We start from the raw sequence: 22245 nt of genomic DNA, 5'->3' as shown, positions 1-22245 counted from the left end.
CAGTATTGTGGTTTCTTCCTGCAGTCTGATGATGGCTGGTAACAGACAACTACTCCCATCACCTCCTTACCATTGTTAAGGACATACTGGGAGTTGCAGGGTTATGCAAAACAATTGTAAATTACGGGGATTGACCTGACAGTCCAGTTGATTGCTGTCCTAAGCTTGGTGCTGTATCCATGTACTGATGATTTCGGTGCAGTGAGAAAGAGGATACCCGAAACGGGTTATTTCACGTGCCTTTTCTGCAGCTAATCACAGTAACAGGGGGGACCTCTTACAAAGCAAGGCTAAAACTACGGAGAAACCATTGGGCATTATCACAGGGTTTAATAACCAATGGCAAGACTTAAGGGGGATTTTATCCAAATACTGGGGCATTTTACAAAGTGAATCCAAATGACTCCCCCATATTGCCCCTCAACCTAACTTAATAGCCAGAAGGGCCAGAAGTTTTAGGGATTGCCTAAGTCATAGCCACTTCCAGCGCCCTGTTACAAAAATCCGTAGAGGGGGCAGGTTGAAGGGTACTTTTCCCTGCGGAAATTGCAGTATTTGTCCTTACACCAGTGGTAATGAAAGAATCATGGTGCCCTCTTTGTTTTCACAGACTCCCATCAAGGCCTATTTCAATTGCAGGTCTCGGAACTTGGTCTATGCGCTGGTTTGTCCGTGCCCAAAAGTTTACGTGGGCCAAACAACTCAAGAACTCAGAAAACGGATACAGCAACATTTTTCTACTATAACAACGGCAACAAAGGACAAGTCTAAAGGAAAAACCCTCACCTCTGTGGCTGCGCACTTCCTGGCCGAGCATAATTCACTTTGGGCTGGCACTAAGGTGCTTGGACTGGAGGCAGTGCATATGAACATCAGAGGAGGAGATGTTACACTGGAACTTCTAAAGCGGGAATCGAAGTGGATCTTCGACCTGGACTGTGTCATTCCCGGGGGTATCAATGAAGACTTACTATTCACTGGTTTTTACAAACAATGACTTGCTTTATTGTCTTACGGCCTTTTTGCTTGGCTGGAGAAACTAGTGTATATGTCTTTTGTTTAATTAATTTTTTGTACAGTACACCCCATTGTGAGTGTTTCCCTGTTTTGCTGTTTCTCTCCTTATAATAGGTACTTTAGCGGGTTTTACTACCATCTGGTAATTATGCTAGCATTGCATGTGTGTGTTTGTTAACATATTCTGTATATGCTTTTAGTTGTCTTCATTATTTAGTTTATTTTTCATTATTTTGTTATTCATTTCCTTTATACTCTTCTTATTCCCTGTTTATATTTATTTTTAATTTATTTTTCGTTTGATTCATTTCTTCATTTTCTATGGTTTTTTCGGGTCTATATTCTTTTCATTCTCATGTTATTATTTATTACTCAATTTGTATCTATTATTGTGCACCACTGGGTCTTTAGGCTGTGTTATTGTGTTATAACGCCAAGTATTGTGCACTCTGCACTTATGTTATTCTTGCTGTAACCAGCGCAAGCGCACATACCGCAGTCCGCATGTCGCCTTGGCAACTGAGAGCGGATTACACATTTCCGCTCTGTACAGCCGGCGCATGCGCAGTGCCCACACGCCGGGCCCGGCAAGTGCAGACGCCATTACTCACTCCATGCGGCGCTCCCAGCAGCCTCACAGCTGCTTTTCGGTAAGTGACCGATTATTTGGTATTTAAGGGAGGCAGGACATGCAGGCATCACCCCTGACGAAGCCACCAGTGTGTGGCGACACGCGTTGGGTGCCTGCTGTCCGCACCTCCATTCCCTTTGGGGTACTCATGCCCTATTCATGCTAGCTGACTCTGCCTGATTCTGCCTCACAGTGGCACCCATAGGATTTGCCAGTCTTGAGTCTTCATTTGGGGCTCTTGTGCGTCTAGGTGGTCGGTTGTATACGTGGTGGATATTAAAACTGGTTAGTATACTCACCTCTTTACCAGCCGATTGTGCATTATCTTATCAGCCGGTTGTGCATTATCTTCACCAACTGTTTGACTGGTTCTGTACCGCGTATATTATTGCCACTTGTGTATTATTGCGGCATTCACGGCATTCATATATTTATTTTTTATTGAAGCCACAATCATTGGGCATGTGTATTACACTCTAATTGGGGAGGTGCGGCTTTTTTGCCTTATTCTGGGCTTGTTTGCAATTATGGGGGTATCTTGTATCCCTCTTTGGTTTTAAATGTTTTTAGTGTGTTCTGTCTCTTATTTCCATGTTTAATAAAGCCATGTTTTGTATCAGAATGGGTGGTGACTCCCATTTATAAGGCCTATCTGTTTCTCTCTACATATTATTGATTTCGGTGCAGTCTTCATGTACTATTTATGGAATTATGTACTGATGGTAGTTATGGTGCTGTATTAATGTACTGATGTTGGTTCTGGTACTGTATTCATATACTGATGGTGGTTCTGGTGCTGTATTTAAATAGTGATGAAGGTTCTTTTGACGTACACTCACTGCATCTTCTTCTTTATAAGCTGTAGATGACCAGTCCATATACGGCAGAATATCCACATCCTCTGCAGATATAATTTCGAGAACATTTGGTTCAATATCTATGTCTTCTTCTGCACTCTAAAATATAAAGGAGAAACCTTTATTTTTCAAGTCATAGTATCACAATTTCAAAAATCTACAAATGACGTAGAATACTGTTTCTCAATGGTGTGGCTACTGCAGTTCTTATGTGTATGTATATATTGGCCATGAAATATGTACAGCTGCACATTAAAGGGAACCTGTCACCTGAATTTGGCGGGACCGGTTTTCGGTCCGATGGGTGGTGTTTTCGGGTGTTTGATTCACCCTTTCCTTTCCCACTGGATGCATGGTGGCCGCAATATTGGCTTGAAGTTCATTCTCTGTCCTCTGTAGTACACGCCTGCGCAAGGCAATCTTGCACGTCATCACAAGAAAATTGCATACATGTGGTCACGTGAACACATGCTCGTACTGGAAATACTGAGAAACTATCACAGTGTGCACACTGTCACTCTATCATGATTCGGTAGTCTACAGACTTTTGTCCCAAGCACAGACAACCCCTTTAAAATAATTCTATAGGAGTGCTGGCCTTGTCCTATGTTTGCTCTGCAGACTTGTGAATTCTTACAGCATGCATGGTGTGCGCTGTGAGGATTCTCTGGTGTCGGGAGAGGGCAGTCATGTGACCACCTGTATGTGATTTGTATACTTCCGGCCACATTCCGACTAGACATGTCCAGCCTTGCTCAATTCACTTATATTGAGTGAGGCTGCATGCGTCTAGTCGGCATGTGACCACATGAACACAAATCGAGAAACTTGTGATCACGCGCCTGCCTGTTCCTGGTACCGGAAAATTCTGACAGCTTGCAGTGAGCACACTGTGAGGATTTTCAAGTCTGCAGTCAATGAGTCTCAAGATTGGACAAACCTTTGAAGTCGCTCAGTTTGACTAATCTAAGTTTACTACTCTTTCTTTTGCTGATGTTGACTTACTTATTGCCAGTAATTTCTGCCAGATTGATTTTCAGCTGGATCAGGCCCCTTATTGAGCAAGTCAAAGTGTCTAAAACACATACAATACATGTAGCGCAGGGCTTGATGTGTGCATGGACCAATTCACACAAGTTTTCTTATCAGTTTTCTGCCTTTTCATTTTTTTTTTTGTAAACGGACAGCGCACAGCAACATGGGGGATCTGTACTGTTGAAACTAAACTGTGGAGATCACAATTCGCAATTCAAGTCTTCAGGGAACCATTAAAAAAACGGGCGAGAATATGGAAAACTTCAGCTTTTTCCCACCTGTCTTTTTTTTTTAAAAAGATCGATTTCTAGGTGAAAATTAAGCTCAGACCATAAAAAAAAACAAAACCTGAACGCAGGATTAGAAAAACATGGAAACAGCGCCACCCCTGACCATGGGTTAAGTCTGGCATTGCACCTCAACCCCATTCATGTGAATTGAGCTGCACTATATCACGTACAAGCCATGGTCAAGGGGTGGCGCTGTTTTTTAAATAAGAAAGCCATGTTTTTCTATTCCTAGACAACCCCTGTAATAATGGATTTTGCACCGTGTCTTTTCATAAACTTGGGAACCCCCCCCGTACAAGAACTTACATTTTTTCTAGGTTACATACTCACCCTTTTTTCCACAGCCACAAAACTTGTGAATTGAGTCACTATTGAATATTCTATACTGAGCTGAATGATGGACGACTTCATCTCTTGTTTCTTCATCTGCAACAGGTGGAAAAAAAAAACAAAAAATAAATAATATTTCGATTTGAAGAACTAATATGGGTAAATTATGATAAGAGAGCAACGTGTGATCTTGTGTCCCGCTGTCCACGTCACCATCTTCCTCTGAAACACCTTCTTTGTAAATTTGGTAAAGTCTTGGTCTGTCATTACCAAAAGACCTTCATTTTGTCCGACCATTCTGACCTGATAAGACTCAGAAGGCCAACCCTACCTAATCCTGACAATGTACAGGGGATCAGGGGTTAGCACTGTATGGTGGCTCAGTGGTTAGCATTGTTGCTTTGCAGCACTGGAGTCCTGGGTTCAAATCCCACCAAGGACAACATCTGCAAGGAGTTTGTATGTTCTCCCCATGTTTGCTGGGTTTCCTCCGGGTTCTTCCAGTTTCCTCCCACACTCCAAAGACCATACTGATAGGGAATGTAGATTGTGAGCCCCATTGGGAACAGTGATGATGATGTGTGTAAAGCACGGTGGAATATGATGGCGCTATATAAGTGAGTAAAATAAATATCTGTTTAAAAAATAATTTTATTTGATCGAATGATGCCCTTGGTACAGGGCAAATAAAAGTGGAGATACATTTGTTCTATGTGACTACATGTGGGTCTATATGAATCCTCATCTCTAATGGGCTTTATGTGATCCACCCCAACCTTCCCCGGATGTCCCAACTGTATTTATACAGGATTACATGTGCGATCAACAGTGTTCATTGTATACAGGGGAGACAAAGGTACGTGTTGCATAGATAATAAATGCAATTTTTCAAATATTTTCCAACTATTCAAAAAATGAATTTCTGAAAAAAAGCTTTATGTTCTGGGACCAACAAGGATCTGCTAAAGGATTAATAGACTGAACAAGTCTCGAAATAGAACAGAAAGTAAGGCTTTGTCAAACCCTTTTTTTAAATGATCAAAAACTAAGATTTTTTAAGTTATTTTTTTTCAAGTGGAAACCACTTTAGGAAACGCTTCTTTCTTCGCAAAGTTTTTCCTAAAGTGGTTTTGAACAGTTTTGGAAGAAGATTTTTTCCTTTTTTTTTTTTTTGTAAGTTTCTAATTTGGAGCAAATTGCAAATTTTACTTTTTTCCCAAACTGTAGGAAAAAAAAGCTTAAAGTGAAGTAGATTTCTGCTAAAATCAATAGGAAGAGTTTTTCTGGTGTTTTTCAAGTGTTTTGAGGAGGATTTTGGAGTGGATTCGCTACACTAAACTTCAAAAAAAATTTGGAATGTTTTGAGCCTGTTTTGATGAAAGTATATGTTGGGAAAAGCTTCCAATATTTACCGCTAATGTCTAGGTGTTCGGTGTAATCACTGCAAAAGAAAAAAAAAAGTCTTTCCCCTTTTATGGGGAATTCTTAGGCGCTGCAGGTGTAGACGTCACACAATGATTCCGATGTCGCCTGTCATTGTAAGTTATTGCACTGACCTCATTCTCATTTTCCTTTTCCTGCAGAATTCCATCTTCGTAGTCTTTTACTAGAGCGCGAGCTGTAAGGGTGTGCAGCATCTGGACACAAGGAGATCAAAGTAATGTTAGCTAAAATATGTAAAGGAAATTGAATTTTTCTGTTATTAAATGCATGTATTTTGAATTAATAATACATTTTACAACCGCACAATCAGTAATCCGCAGACGTGAGACCTGTGTCTTCTATTACAAGGAATCTGTCGCCAGGTTTTTACCACCTAATCTGAGAGCAGCATAATGTAGGGGTTTTTCTCAAAAAGACAGCAAGCAGCTCAGAAAGTGACACATCACTGGAATCAGGCTCTCTGCCTCTATATCATGCTGCTCTCAGATGGGATAGCAAAAACCTGCTGACATTCCCTTTAATATTGATGTTTCATTTACACATTTGTTATGTTCCATTTTACACATACTACACGCATTTCAGAACATAAATGAACCAACAGATTGCAAAACTGTGCTAATAATGTCCTTCCTCACCTTCATTTTTTTTTTGTTTGGCAACTGTAACAATTCTGTGCTTTTACTATTGTTCAATAAAACAAGGTTAACAAAAATAAAAATATTTGGAATTGGGTTTCATTAAAAATGTTCGGCTTTTAATTCCTTAACTGATTGCCGGCTACGGAATGAGATTAAAGGGAACCTGTCAGCAGGTTTGTAGACCCTAAATTTCTCTAAGTAAAGTTCCTGTAATCTTGATAAAGTCTGTACCTTTGTATTATAAGTCATTGCCTCCATTTTCTAGAAATCGATCTCCAAACTTTCAAGCAAATAAACTGCAAGTGCAGGGGGCGGCTGGTCTGCACTTACAGCTCTCCGGCCGCTCTCCCTCTTTCCCCGCCTGCCGCCGGCCTCCATTCAGTGATTGATGGGTCACTCTGCTCTGTCATCCGCTCCTCCGCCCGAGATCTTGCACAAACGTCGTCATTCCCGGGATCATACGGAGTATGGTCCTCATGACATTCGAGAGGAGGGCTACATGTGCCGCCGCCCCTGGGAATAATGTGTGAGATCTCATACGAGGGAGCAGAGCACAGAGAAGAGTGACCCATCAGTCACTGGCAGGCGGCCGGCAGCAGGCGGGGAGAGAAGGAGAGCGGCCAGAGAGCTGGAAGTGCAGAATGGGCGCCCTGCGCCTGCATCTCTTTTGCATGAAAATTTGCCAATGGATTTTTAGAAATTGGAGAAAAGGACTTCTAAATCAAAAGGTATGGACTTCATCAATTTTACAGGGACTTCACATGGATGACATTAGTTTGGGGTCTAAAAACTGGCTGACAGATTCCCTTTAACAAAGAATTATTGTCTGAGCTGGTTGTATTTGTAACTCTTAGGCCAGGAGTGGGTGATAAATGCAGAAGTGGTGCATATGTTTCTATTATACTTTTCCTCTATTTGTTCCAGTCTTGGTTTTGGCTTACAAATACTGATGTATAATACTGACCAAATACTGCTAGTGTGACGGCAGCCTAATCGGTCGCTTACTGAGGTCCTCTCCACTGAGGTATGATCACATCAAAGGAGAGCTGAACTTTCATGTGATCATTAATCAGCTGCTAGGAGCTCATTGAAAGACATAACAAAGTTACAAACTCCACATCGAAAGGAGCTCACTGATGGTTCCTTAATTAACTCATTCTACAGCCAGCAAAAGGCAGTGCAACACAGAGGCTATAGAAGACAAACGGTGCAACATTTTTACTTAATGTAAACATCATTCTAACCATAATATAAATGCATTTAATGAAAAAGTAGAAAAAAATGCCCTTGAAGGGGTTCAACTTTATAGGCTTTAAAATAATGTACATCAAAGAAATATTTTCTACAAAGAACAGATTACACAACAGTGACAAAATGTGCCTCACCCTGACTCACATCTTAACTGAGAGCACAGGTCACACTTGATGGACTTAAGGTCTCCATACACATAAGCCAACGTCGATGGCACCTGCTGATTCGAAACGCGTTGCCTTTTCCCCCATGTAATATGGAAACTATTTTAATGTATACCAATAAAGGATTATTTTTAAAGGAGCTAGAACCAAGTCTTCTTCATAACTTGACCCTGCCAATATCGGCATGTTGGGCCAAGAGTCTAATATGTATGGAGTCCTCCCAACGCTCAACCCAACAGATGTTGTCAGGGGATATAAGGATCCGGCAGGTGCGATTTTGGACCATCGATCCTTTGTTCTCCTTGATAAGCCACCTCCAGAAGAGTCTTCCAGGGACTCTCCCATAGAGAACACAATAAAATCCTTACAGTGTCACAGCTTATATTCTAGGGCAAAAAAAAACTTTATTCAGGACATAATGTCAATAAATGAAAAAATAGGGAGTAACATACTGTTCCAGTCGTCTTCTGCAGCTCAGTGGTGGACACCATGTTCTCAAGCTCCTCATTATCAACTAATGCCTTTAGTGTTGCCTGCAGTTTGAAAAAAGAAAATTTATTTGGATATTTTACACTTTTAATCCATGGAAAACAATGAAGCAAGGTGACACTGGAAAAGCTGACAGTCATTCCACGAGCAGGAGACGTAGGACTTGCAGGTTTTTCTTTAGGTCCCGGTAGAAAGTCTTAACCTACGATACCCTCAGATAGTGCAGCATAGAAAATGTAAAAGGGTCCTGCACCAACGACTTAAAAAGAAAAAAAAAGCAAACACAGGTAGTACTCACCCTACCCAGGTCCAGTGCTGGCTCTCTGGCATTGCACAGATCTCTTTGGTTGGGCTGAAGCACCCTCAGATAGTGCAGCATAGAAAATGTAAAAGGGTCCTGCATCAAACGACTTAAAAAGAAAAAAAAAAGCAAACACAGGTAGTACTCACCCTACCCAGGTCCAGTGCTGGCTCTCTGGCATTGCACAGATCTCTTTGGTTGGGCTGAAGCAGTGACATCACGACTACAGTGCAAATCATCAGTGCAGGCCATCAGGAAGCTCTACAGCTCGTGCTGTCTACGTCAGTAGAGCCTTGAGTTCAGTGACTGGCTGCAGCGGTGATGTGCTCTCTATAGGTAACATCACAGGCTACAGCCAATACACAGAGCCCAGAGCCACTGTGGAGAGCCAGGGCTGGACCCAGGAGAGGTAGGGAGGGCGAGGACTAACAGCGTTTTTTGTTTTACAAGAATGAGATCATTTTCGCAACTGGTGTTTTCAAAGTGGAAAATTCCTTTAACAGATATTTCTTTAAATCCTAATCCTGAGAGTGGTGCAGAAGAAGCCGCCAAGGATCTGCCTTGGACTCGTCATCCGAAACATATAATACCCAGACGGCTTTTCAAAGTGTGGGTTCTCTGAAACACCGCACCGCAGTATTTACGAGCGAAACTTATACGGCTGCAATACCGCAGCCAGTGTCCAATGTATGAATCTCATGTCAGGTTCCTATTCAGATTTCCATAATCCCCTATCCAGTAGATGTAGGCAAAACGCGTGTTTGGACCGGTATGTGTCGGCATACCTTTTGGAAAGTGCATCAGACTGCGCTCTTTTACCAACGTGGTATACCGTATATTTTTTGCAATTGGTCCCTATCACGGATGGATGCCTCAGAAGCCATCCTGACTGTGGCCACAATTGGCCATGTATCTCCTGAATGTATGCCGACCTACATTTCCATCGTTCTACACACAAAACTTCAAAAATGTCCATAATGTAAAAACTTTATGTTCAAATTTTGGATAGAACCACACAGAAAGTGGAAGGGACTCCTCACTTGGGTGACGATGACATTCCTAGTATGTGCATTGGATCTTTATATTTTCTCTATTGACAAGGAGGTCCTTCACGTAACACCAAAATTACTTGGAGTACTGACCCATTTTTATTTTTAATCTATACATAGAATCATAGACTGTTAGGAGATGGAAGGGACCTCCAGGGTCATGGTGTCCACCTCCCTGCTCAATGTAGGACTTACTAAACCATCTCAGACAGATGTCTGTCCAGCCTCTGTTTGAAGATTTCCATTGAGGGAGAACTCACCATGTACACACTTAGGTGGCCCAAGGATGTACATTTTTCTACTGTGAATAAAACATTCAGGGCTTCACTGATGCCACAAGATTTGGGCCCAGAATTGTATAAAGTTTACAACCATGATTGGTTTTGGAGATGCAATAAAAAAAGAAAAATCGGAACCCTCTAGCTTCATCCAGGGTTTTTTTTATTTGTCAGACATGCAATATTTTACCACAAAGGTCTATGTCAAGCTTGATAAAGACCTTTGTGGCTGAAACGTTGCATGATAAAACATCTTGGATGACGCTTGGGTGCTCTGGTTTTCTTTCTTTATTGGATCTTAAGTGTGTCTCTCGACCGTGATGCACATATTGAGACCGGAGAGCGTGCGGATTCGTTTTCTTCTAATGGTTTTGGAAATGGTCAAGGTACTAAGGGAGCAAGTTTCATCTTTTCATTAATGGTGAGTATTGTGTTGCATCATCGAGAACTGCATGAAGAAAACTGCACACGGTCCTTCGCTATGTGCACACAGTTTTTTAAAGAGTTTTTGAAGCAGAAACTAAGTGGAAACTCTCCAAATCTCAAAGCTCCTCAAAATGTTGAGTTTGTGTTCAGTTTTTGCTCTAAGAACTCAACAAAAAGTCTCAGTGTGCACATGGCTTTACTATGATATGCTTAACTTCCTAAAAATGCAGTGACTTGCGGTAAAACCTGACCATGTTGGACGTTGCTGCCGCATGCATAGTCGCCCTCACCGTGCCACCCCTGCACCATAAAATACACACCTGAGTGCAATAAGGCACAAAGCCATACACAAAAAGACTATCATTAGAGAATATGGCTTGTATGTTTGCAGGAGCTTGCAGGAGCTCAGAAGGGTTCTCATTAAACTGCCTCCATTTCACTGAAACAGCTGTACATGCTGAGGAGTTCAGCCGATTACTTTGTTTCTCCATCTGCAAGAGAAAATGTAAAGCAGAAACTTATTGTTATAATGCTGAAAATGGACAATCACAAAATTCTCTTTTCTTATTACAATGTTGGATCTGATGTAAGAGAACATTGAAGGGGCACTTATATAAAACTAATAAAAGGAAAAAGTAAAGGAATTGCCAACTGCAGTCAACTAGACTTTAGCTCTCAATTCTGAAAGCATTATGCTGTCTGCCGGGGAAAAATGAATTAACGCCCCGGCGCCCCTGCACATGTCCTCTTTCTCCCCTGCAGGGACGCCGTGTCTCCTTCCAGGGCTTGAGCACTGCAGGAAGGTCTCCTGGGAGAGTGCTTAGGGCGCGTGTGCTCCCTGCTTTTTAAAGGGGCTGCGTGTGCGCTTCTGAAAATGTCCACAACCAATGGCTGTGAGCCACTAGGTATTTAAGGCACCTTTCCCAAAGGGGAGGTGCCTTAGTAACTTCAGTAATCAGTATAATTCCTGCTACCTAATTGCAAGGTTGCTGTACCTGTGCGCTCTGAATCTGATCCTCTCTGTCCCGTTTACCTGACCCTGTCTGCTCAGTCTGCACCTGCCTGTCCTGCTGTACCTACACCTGAACCTGTCCTGCCTGTGCCTAGTCCGGTTCCTGATCTGTCTGAACCAGCATCTGTGATTCCATACCTGTGATCGTACGGTGTTCCTGTACCTGTTCTGCCTATGACTGTATCTACATCTGTCTACCAGCCGTATCCCTTCTGTTAATCCAGTACCTGGCGGTCCTGTTTCCCTGGGTTCAAGTCTAACCACACCATCAGGGGCTCTAGTGAAGAACCAGGTGTCCACTTAGTTATGCCCCTGCAAGCTCTCTCCGGACCGCGGCACAGTGGTTCCACAACCACGTGCGTAACAACTTAAGCACGTCTCCATGAAGGGCAGCTATGCCTGAGGAAAACCTGTAGTTTCAATATCTGCTTCAAATTGATGTTTACAGTAATATGCAAAATGAGTGCACCGTGGGCCATCTGTCAGTCAGTCTAGCTGCCAGTCCCTCCTGTAGACCAACCATTATAGTGACCTTCCAATTCCCTCACTTTAACTCTGACTAGAGAAGAAAAGCCACTAACAGTGTCTTACTTTACCCACCACATAAAGTCGGGAGAGATAACTGTTGGCCAAATGGCAGCTATCAAATATTTTATTTTATTTACTGTATATTGGGCCTCACTTTTCAGACATCATCACTGTTCTCATTGGGGCTCACAATCAAAACTCCCTGTTAGTATGTCTTTGGAGTGTGGGAGAAAACCGGAGAACCCAGAGGAAATCCACGTAAACACGGGGAGAACATATACATGGTTCAGTTCATGTAGAGAACATGTTTACAACTGTGAAGATTTATTTTTATAGTGAAGCAAACAACAAATGGGACTAAATAACTGAAAACTTCAGTGTGCATAACTATTCACCCCCTTTGTAGAGCCTACTTTTGTGGCAATTACAGGTACAAGTCACTTTGGATGAGTCTCTGTGAACTTTCCACATCTTACCACTGGGATTTTTGCCCATTCCTCAAGGCAAAACTGATCCAACTCCTTTAAGGTAGATGCTTCCTCTGGTGAACAGCAATCTTTAAGTTTGACCACAGATTCTAAATTGGATTAAGGTCTAGGCTTTGACTGGGCCACTCCAAAACATTTACACATTTCCCCTTAAACCATTCGAGTGTTGTTTTAGCAGTATGCTTTGAGTCACTGTGCTGTTAGAAGGTGAACCTCTGTTCAAGTCTCAAATAACTGACAGACTGAAACAGGTTTTGCTCAAGAATATCCCTGTATTTTGCACCATTCATCTTTCCTTGACTTGGACTATTTTCCCTGTCACCGAAAAACATTCTCACAGCATGAAGCTGCCACCACTATGTTTCACTGTGGGGATGGTGTTCTTGCTGTGATGAGGTGTGTTGGTTTGGGGCCAGAAATAGCATTTACTTTGAGGCCAAAAGGCAAAAGGTTAACTTTTGGTCTCAACTGACCACACCACCTTCCTCCATACACTTGGGGACTCTCACACATGTCTTTTGGCAAACTCAAAACGAGCCTTGCAATTTTTGTCTGTAAGTAAAGGCTTTTTTTCTGCCCACTCTTCCATAAAGGCCACATCTATGGAGTGAACGGCTTATTCTGGTCATATGAACAGATACTCCAGGAATTCAGCAGCTCCTTCAGGGTTACCTTTGGTCTTTGTGCTGCCTTTCTGATTAATATTCTTTTTGCCCGTGCTGAGAGTTTTGATGGGCGGCCCACTCTTAGCAAGTTTGTTGTGGTATCATGTTCTTTACATTTGATAATAATGAATTTGATGATACTCCGGGGAATCATCAGAGATTGGAATATTTTTTTTTTTTATTATTTTTTTATAACCCAACCTGTTGTGAATTAGACTTCTTGGCTCCCTCTGGTGGTTATTAGTGATATGACTCTGGGATTTTCTTTCCTCAGTTTGCACCCACCTGGGTCGTTAGTCCAGGGGTGTTGCTATATAAACCTCCTGGATCCTTAGTCCAGTGCCTGGCATCGTTGTAATCAGATCCTTTTTGTTTGCTCCTATCTGCTGGTCCTGGTTCGTGCAAAATTAAGCTAAGTTCTGCTTCTTTGTTTTTTGGGTTATTTGCTTGCTCTCATTTTTGTCCAGCTTGTACTAAATGTGATTCCTGACCTTGCTGGAAGCTCTAGGGCGCTGGTGTTCTCCCCCCGGGCCGTTAGACGGTTCGGGGGTTCTTGAATATCCAGCGTGGATATTTTTGATAGGGTTTTTGCTGACCATATAAGTTATCTTACTATATTCTGCTATTAGCTAGTGGGCCTCTCTTTGCTAAATACCTAGCTCATCCTTACGTTTGTCTTTTCCTCTTACCTCACCGTTATTATTTGTTGGGGGCTTGTATCCAACTTTTGGGGTCTTTTCTCTGGAGGCAAGAAAGGTCTTTCTTTTCCCTTCTAGGGTTAGTTAGTTCTCCGGCTGGCGCGAGACGTCTAGAATCAACGTAGGCACGTTCCCCGGCTGCTATTTGTGGTGCTAGGATTAGATATATGGTCAGATCAGTTACCACTGCCCTATGAGCTGGTTTTTGTGTTTGCAGACTTAGAAACTATTTCTGAGACCCTCTGCCATTGGGGTCATAACAGTATGCCAGGCCAACATTGAATGTTTATTGCATTGCAGTAGTGGGATAATAAGAAAGGAAATTCTGAGTTTTGTTTTTTTTTTTGTTTTTTTTCCCTCTCTTCCTCCCCTTTACCTTTGAGTGGCTTGTGCTTGCTACAGACATGAATGTCCAGACCTTGATTACAAGTGTAGACCAGCTTGCTGCTCGTGTGCAGGGCATACAAGATTTTGTTACCAGTAGTCCTATGTCTGAACCTAAAATACCTATTCCTGAACTGTTTTCTGGAGACCGATTTAGGTTTAGGAATTTCAGGAACAATTGTAAATTGTTTCTTTCTCTGAGACCCCGTTCATCTGGAGATCCAGCTCAGCAAGTGAAAATTGTTATCTCTTTTTTACGGGGCGACCCTCAGGATTGGGCTTTTTCGCTAGCGCCAGGAGATCCGGCATTGGCAAATATTGATGCGTTTTTTCTGGCGCTCGGATTGCTTTACGAGGAACCCAATCTTGAAGTTCAGGCAGAAAAAGCTTTGCTGGCTATCTCTCAGGGTCAGGATGAAGCTGAAGTGTATTGCCAAAAATTTCAGAAATGGTCCGTGCTTACTCAGTGGAATGAGTGTGCTCTGGCCGCAAATTTCAGAAATGGCCTTTCTGAAGCCATTAAGAATGTGATGGTGGGTTTCCCCATTCCTACAAGTCTGAATGATTCTATGGCGCTGGCTATTCAAATTGACCGGCGTTTGCGGGAGCGCAAAACCGCTAATCCTCTGGTGGTGTTGTCTGAACAAACATCTGATTTAATGCAATGTGATAGAATTCAGACTAGAAATGAGCGGAAAAATCATAGACGTCAGAATGGGTTATGTTTTTACTGTGGTGATTCTACACATGTTATATCAGCATGCTCTAAACGCCTAACAAGGGTTGTCAGTCCTGTCGCCATTGGTAATTTGCAACCTAAATTTATTTTGTCTGTGACTTTAATTTGCTCATTGTCTTCTTACCCTGTTATGGCGTTTGTGGATTCAGGTGCTGCCCTGAGTCTTATGGATCTGTCATTTGCCAAGCGCTGTGGTTTTGTTCTTGAACCGTTGGTAAATCCTATTCCTCTTAGAGGTATTGATGCTACGCCATTGGCGGAAAATAAACCGCAGTTTTGGACGCAGGTAACCATGTGCATGACTCCTGAACATCGGGAGGTGATTCGTTTTCTTGTTCTGCATAAAATGCATGATTTGGTTGTTTTGGGTCTGCCATGGTTACAGACCCACAATCCAGTCTTGGATTGGAAGGCAATGTCTGTGTCAAGTTGGGGCTGTCAGGGAATTCATGCTGATTCCCCGCCGGTGTCTATTGCTTCCTCTACTCCTTCGGAAGTTCCTGAGTATTTGTCTGATTATCAGGATGTATTCAGCGAGTCCAGATCCAGTGCTCTGCCTCCTCATAGGGACTGTGACTGCGCCATAGATTTGATTCCAGGTAGTAAATTTCCTAAGGGAAGATTATTTAATCTGTCTGTACCTGAGCATGCCGCAATGCGTTCGTATATCAAGGAGTCTCTGGAGAAGGGGCATATCCGTCCATCCTCTTCCCCTCTTGGTGCGGGATTCTTTTTTGTGGCCAAGAAGGACGGATCTTTGAGACCTTGTATTGACTATCGGCTTCTGAATAAAATCACTGTTAAATTTCAGTATCCTTTGCCTCTGTTGTCGGACTTGTTTGCCCGGATTAAAGGTGCCAAGTGGTTCACCAAGATAGATCTTCGTGGTGCGTACAACCTTGTGCGCATTAAGCAAGAAGATGAATGGAAGACTGCATTTAATACGCCCGAAGGTCATTTTGAGTACTTGGTGATGCCTTTTGGGCTCTCTAATGCGCCCTCAGTGTTTCAGTCCTTTATGCATGATATTTTCCGGAAGTATCTGGATAAATTTATGATTGTTTATCTGGATGATATTCTGGTTTTCTCTGAAGATTGGGACTCACATGTGGAGCAGGTCAGGATGGTGTTTCAGGTTTTGCGTGAGAATGCTTTGTTTGTTAAGGGCTCAAAGTGTCTCTTTGGAGTACAGAAGGTTCCCTTTTTGGGGTTTATTTTTTCCCCTTCTGCTGTGGAGATGGACCCAGTCAAGGTCCGAGCTATTCATGATTGGACTCAACCCACGTCAGTTAAGAGTCTTCAGAAGTTCTTGGGTTTTGCTAACTTCTACCGTCGTTTTATCGCTAATTTTTCTAGCGTTGTTAAACCTTTGACGGATATGACCAAGAAAGGTTCTGATGTTGCTAACTGGGCTCCTGCAGCCGTGGAGGCGTTCCAAGAGTTGAAGCGCCGGTTTACTTCGGCGCCTGTTTTGTGCCAGCCTGATGTCTCACTTCCCTTTCAGGTCGAAGTGGATGCTTCTGAGATTGGGGCAGGGGCCGTTTTGTCACAGAAAGGCCCTGGTTGCTCGGTAATGAGACCATGTGCTTTCTTCTCCAGGAAGTTTTCGCCTGCTGAGCGGAATTATGATGTCGGCAATCGGGAGTTGCTGGCCATGAAGTGGGCATTTGAGGAGTGGCGTCATTGGCTCGAGGGTGCTAAGCATCGTGTGGTGGTCTTGACTGATCACAAAAATCTGATGTATCTCGAGTCTGCTAAACGCCTGAATCCTAGACAGGCCCGCTGGTCATTGTTTTTCTCCCGTTTTGACTTTGTGGTCTCGTATTTACCAGGTTCAAAGAATGTGAAGGCTGATGCTCTTTCAAGGAGCTTTGTGCCTGACTCTCCTGGAGTCGCAGAACCAGTTGGTATTCTTAAAGAGGGAGTTATCTTGTCAGCCATTTCTCCTGATTTGAGACGCGTGTTGCAGAGATTTCAGGCTGGTAGACCTGACTCTTGTCCACCTGACAGACTGTTTGTTCCTGATAGGTGGACCAGCAGAGTCATTTCCGAGGTTCATTCCTCGGTGTTGGCAGGTCATCCGGGAATTTTTGGCACCAGAGATCTGGTGGCTAGGTCCTTTTGGTGGCCTTCCTTGTCACGGGATGTGCGGTCATTTGTGCAGTCCTGTGGGACTTGTGCTCGAGCTAAGCCTTGCTGTTATCGTGCCAGCGGGTTGCTCTTGCCCTTGCCTGTCCCGAAGAGGCCTTGGACACACATTTCCATGGATTTCATTTCTGATCTCCCGGTGTCTCAGGGCATGTCTGTCATCTGGGTGGTATGTGATCGCTTTTCCAAAATGGTCCATTTGGTGCCTTTGCCTAAGCTGCCCTCCTCTTCCGATCTGGTTCCTGTGTTCTTTCAGAATGTGGTTCGTTTACACGGCATTCCTGAGAATATTGTGTCTGACAGAGGATCCCAGTTTGTTTCCAGGTTCTGGCGATCCTTTTGTGCTAGGATGGGCATTGAGTTGTCGTTTTCGTCTGCCTTTCATCCTCAGACTAATGGACAAACGGAGCGAACTAATCAGACTCTGGAGGCTTATTTGAGGTGTTTTGTTTCGGCAGATCAGGATGATTGGGTGACCTTCTTGCCGTTGGCTGAGTTTGCCCTTAATAACCGGGCTAGTTCCGCTACTTTGGTTTCGCCATTTTTCTGCAACTCTGGTTTCCATCCTCGTTTTTCCTCGGGACATGTGGAGCCTTCTGACTGTCCTGGGGTAGATTCTGTGGTGGATAGGTTGCAGCAGATCTGGAATCATGTGGTGGACAACTTAAAGTTGTCACAGGAGAAGGCTCAGCGTTTTGCCAACCGCCGCCGCGGTGTGGGTCCCCGACTTCGTGTTGGGGATTTGGTATGGCTGTCTTCTCGATTTGTTCCTATGAAGGTCTCCTCTCCTAAATTTAAGCCTCGCTTCATCGGTCCTTACAAGATATTGGAAATCCTTAATCCTGTGTCCTTTCGCTTGGATCTTCCTGTGTCGTTTGCCATTCACAACGTGTTCCATAGGTCCTTGTTGCGGCGGTACGTTGTACCTGTGGTTCCTTCTGTTGAGCCTCCTGCTCCGGTGTTGGTTGGGGGCGAGTTGGAGTACGTGGTGGAGAAGATCTTGGATTCTCGTCTCTCCAGACGGAGGCTTCAGTATCTGGTCAAGTGGAAGGGCTATGGTCAGGAGGATAATTCCTGGGTGGTTGCCTCTGATGTGCATGCGGCCGATTTAGTTCGTGCCTTTCACGCTGCTCATCCTGATCGCCCTGGTGGTCTTGGTGAGGGTTCGGTGACCCCTCCTTAAGGGGGGGGTACTGTTGTGAATTAGACTTCTTGGCTCCCTCTGGTGGTTATTAGTGATATGACTCTGGGATTTTCTTTCTTCAGTTTGCACCCACCTGGGTCGTTAGTCCAGGGGTGTTGCTATATAAACCTCCTGGATCCTTAGTCCAGTGCCTGGCATCGTTGTAATCAGATCCTTTTTGTTTGCTCCTATCTGCTGGTCCTGGTTCGTGCAAAATTAAGCTAAGTTCTGCTTCTTTGTTTTTTGGGTTATTTGCTTGCTCTCATTTTTGTCCAGCTTGTACTAAATGTGATTCCTGACCTTGCTGGAAGCTCTAGGGGGCTGGTGTTCTCCCCCCGGGCCGTTAGACGGTTCGGGGGTTCTTGAATATCCAGCGTGGATATTTTTGATAGGGTTTTTGCTGACCATATAAGTTATCTTACTATATTCTGCTATTAGCTAGTGGGCCTCTCTTTGCTAAATACCTAGCTCATCCTTACGTTTGTCTTTTCCTCTTACCTCACCGTTATTATTTGTTGGGGGCTTGTATCCAACTTTTGGGGTCTTTTCTCTGGAGGCAAGAAAGGTCTTTCTTTTCCCTTCTAGGGTTAGTTAGTTCTCCGGCTGGCGCGAGACGTCTAGAATCAACGTAGGCACGTTCCCCGGCTGCTGTTATTTGTGGTGCTAGAATTAGATATATGGTCAGATCAGTTACCACTGCCCTATGAGCTGGTTTTTGTGTTTGCAGACTTAGAAACTATTTCTGAGACCCTCTGCCATTGGGGTCATAACACCAACTTGTCCTTCTCAACAACTTTTCCCCTGATTTGTTTGGAGATCTCCTTGGTCTTCATGGTGTTTGGCTAACGGTGTTGTAGCCTCTGTCTTTCAGAAAAGGTAACATGTATATACTGACCGACATGTGACACTTAGACTGCACACAGGAGGGCTTCCTCTAACTAAGCATGTGACTTATGAAGGTAATTTCTTGCACCTGAAATTTTTAGGGGCTTCATAACAAAAGGGGTGAATACATATGCGCATGCCAATTTTTAGTTATTTGATCCTATAAATTTAATTTATACCTATTTTTCTCACTTCACCAAGTTAGACTATTTAGTGCTGATGCATCTCACACAAATCAGATTGCAAAAATAATTAAACACAGGATGTAATGTAACAAAATATATAAAAAGCCAAGGTGGGGGTGAATAGTTTCATAAGTCACTGGAAACTCCTTGGAGATGTTGTCCCTGGTGGGATTTTAACCCAAGACCCCAGGGCTGCAAGGCTACAGTGCTAACTACTGCATACTACCCTACAGCACATGCTTCTCTTAGATACCCAGCATGTGGCACCCAATATGTAGAGGACAACCACCCAAATGACATTTGAGCCATAATTCAGTATGTAGTATCTGTTGGCAGATATGCAACAGATACAGACTTATTTGTGTGCAGGAGGAGTTTACACTTTTCTGACAGTAGATGGCGATGTTGTTACTGTTATATGCTTAGCTGAATGTAATGCATATACTAGTTGACTTCCTGTTATGCTGTATTAAGAAGCTGATGCATGTACCTACATTCTGTGTAGATAAAAGTTGAATTACCCCATATAATCTACTCTCACAAGTTTCTGCTGCGACCAAACTATGCAACAGTATCTTTTTTAGAAGAAGTATGGGCACCTTTGAAAAAAATTAACTGAAATAACTCAGATGCTCAATATTAATATGTAGCAGCCCTGTATAGTGCATTATAAAATTTGGAAAAAGCGCTCCATGATGTAAAACCCTTTGACAGATGAAGATTAGACCATGCTAACGTTGTACTCTCTCACCCAATTTAATAGCGCAGTATCAGGCTGTTACACACAAGTGACAGATACACAAACTTTATCATGTGTGCGATTAAAAAGGCAGGGTGCTGCCAATATCAAAGACAGCCATTGCCCTTTCCTAAAAACAAATATTTATTCTATTCCAATAAGTATCCAAATACAACGCGTTTTGGAATCGATCAGATGAAGAAAGATCCAGATCGGCTTAAAAATGCATTGTGTTGGAATACAAGATATAAAATGTTTTTATGAAACAGCAAGTGCTATCCTCGATGGCATTGCCCGACTGCTTTCCTGCTTTTTGAATGGCACACACAGAGAAGCATAGTGGAAGAGGGCTTATGGGTTTTAAACAAAGAGGATGACAACAACATAACATCTTACCTGATCTTGCCATCTGCTCTTAGATTTGTCAGCAAAATATTCAAAGGTTCCAGATCCATACTGTGCAAAACACCGGAGCATGTGCTTATTTGCTGTTGTCCTGCAGTAAAGTAACACATCCACTTAGGTTAGATTGTGTTTTGTGCACAATGTAATTATACAGTGTAGTCCATATTTTTTATTAACAACTGCATAGTCAGGGTGCACAAGCAGCGCTGTGGTTATAGGGTTCAGGCAGCGCTTGTTCTGGCCGAGCGAGTGCTGTCACTCAAAGTCAGGGGAACTGTTCAATATGTAACCTGAAGTGGTAAAAAGGTCTTGGCCATGCCAAGGTTGCACCAAAGCCTCCTCAGTCACAAAGTTAATAAAGTCCAAAAAAGACAAACGTTCATCAAGTTCAACCATAACAACTGAACCAGTCCAAACCAAAAGGGCTAATCTTTCCCTCCTGATCCCAACTGTCGATAAAGTGGACTAAACAATCAGAAAAGAACATTACAGATTTAAAAAATTATTTTATTTATCTTCTAAAAAAGCATCAAAGCCTTTTTTTAAACCATCAACGGTTCTTACTAGGACTAGATCTTTAGGTAGACTATTCCAGAGTTTAATTTTCCTCTGGAATAAAACGACTTTCCAAAAGTAATTATAGTAATGAAATATATTTCTGCTTGGAGTATTACTATAGGGGCTAAGTACCCTACAAAACTATATTTTACTTTGTTAAATCTTAAGATTTATTAATAGTGATGAGCGAGTATACTCGTTGCTTGGGTTTTCCTTAGCACGCTCGGGTGGTCTCCGAGTATCTGTAACTGCTTGGAGATTTAGTTTTCATTGCCTCAGCTGCATTATTTACAGCTGATAGACAGCTTGAATACATGTGGGGATTCCCTAGCAACCAGGCAACCCCCACATGTACTCAAGCTGGCTAGCAGCCGTAAATCATGCAGCTGAGGCAATGAAAACCAAATCTCTGAGCAGTCACAAATACTCGGAGACCACCCGAGTGTGCTAAGGAAAACCCGAGCAACGAGTATACTCGCTCATCACTAATCATTAACCTTTTGGATTGATCGACAGCTCTGTTCAGTAATAAAATGAATAATCAGAAATACCATTTGTCTAATAATTGTGCACATGGTGTGATCACGTGTGTTCCCCTTTGAAATAACAATTTTTTAGCATCTTTTCTTATAGCGATTCTTATATAGATATCCCACAACTGTTGGTGAGTACAAACATGTACTAAAATAGATGTCAGGAGATCTGCCAGGTCTTCAAATGGGGTTATCTATCTAACAAACAAGATGGACAAGGTGATGAATGTTTGTCATTAAGGGTCACCTATTGATCACAAGAATGGGAGTCTCAGAGCTCTCTGTGGGAATGGAGCAGTAGTGAGCATGTGCAGCCGCTGCTCCATGTACTCACCACACATGCTCACTACTCTCCAGTCAAACAGGAGATTTGGGGCTTCTGATTCTCAGATGGGTGGGGGGTCTACAAGCCCCCAGCAATCATACATTTCTTACCTATCCATAGTTGTTATGGTATAAACCCTTAAGTCATATAGCCAGATTTCCACTAATCTTCAGAAAGGGCAACAAAAAGCATTTGATTGTCACATATAACAACAGGCTATGCTATAAATCATTAAGTATTACGGCTTACCCTACACCCCCAGTGAACAGCTGAATATCCTTCTTATGTTTGCTTAGAATCTGAAAGACCAAGTGTTCATTTTGGACATGTCCATCACTGATCAGGAAAACCTTCTGAAGTCCCTTTTTAGGTTTGAGTAAACACAAGCATTGCAGGACCTTCCAGAACTCAGTGCTACCCATGGTGGGCTTTGCTTTCTATGAATAGATGAAAACCTGATAGTAAGTCAAGGCAAAATACATGCAAAGGACCAAAGTAAAATCTGAAAACAATGAAAATATACAACATGTGCACATATACTAAAAGAAAAAACAAGGTTAAAGGGGTATTA

General features: G+C 42.8%; 1 protein-coding gene across 11 annotated transcripts in view; it reads right to left on the bottom strand.

The window, feature by feature from the left end:
- Positions 1 to 22245, bottom strand: part of PARP4 (poly(ADP-ribose) polymerase family member 4) — a 318181-nt gene that overhangs the window by 192228 nt on the left and 103708 nt on the right. For all 11 annotated transcript variants that reach the window (XM_077298347.1, XM_077298349.1, XM_077298352.1 and 8 more), the window contains 7 exons: positions 21924 to 22111; positions 20250 to 20349; positions 10520 to 10690; positions 8109 to 8189; positions 5717 to 5797; positions 4161 to 4256; positions 2482 to 2604 (listed from right to left, as the gene is read on the bottom strand). In XM_077298347.1, the coding sequence (XP_077154462.1) occupies positions 2482 to 2604; positions 4161 to 4256; positions 5717 to 5797; positions 8109 to 8189; positions 10520 to 10690; positions 20250 to 20349; positions 21924 to 22111 (840 nt within the window). The remainder of the gene's footprint in view (positions 1 to 2481; positions 2605 to 4160; positions 4257 to 5716; positions 5798 to 8108; positions 8190 to 10519; positions 10691 to 20249; positions 20350 to 21923; positions 22112 to 22245) is intronic.

Source organism: Ranitomeya variabilis, chromosome 3 (assembly GCF_051348905.1).
Source record: "Ranitomeya variabilis isolate aRanVar5 chromosome 3, aRanVar5.hap1, whole genome shotgun sequence".
In the NCBI taxonomy this organism is placed as follows: domain Eukaryota; kingdom Metazoa; phylum Chordata; class Amphibia; order Anura; family Dendrobatidae; genus Ranitomeya; species Ranitomeya variabilis.
Note: the sequence above shows the minus strand (reverse complement) of the source record. Positions and strands in the feature narration are given on the sequence as shown.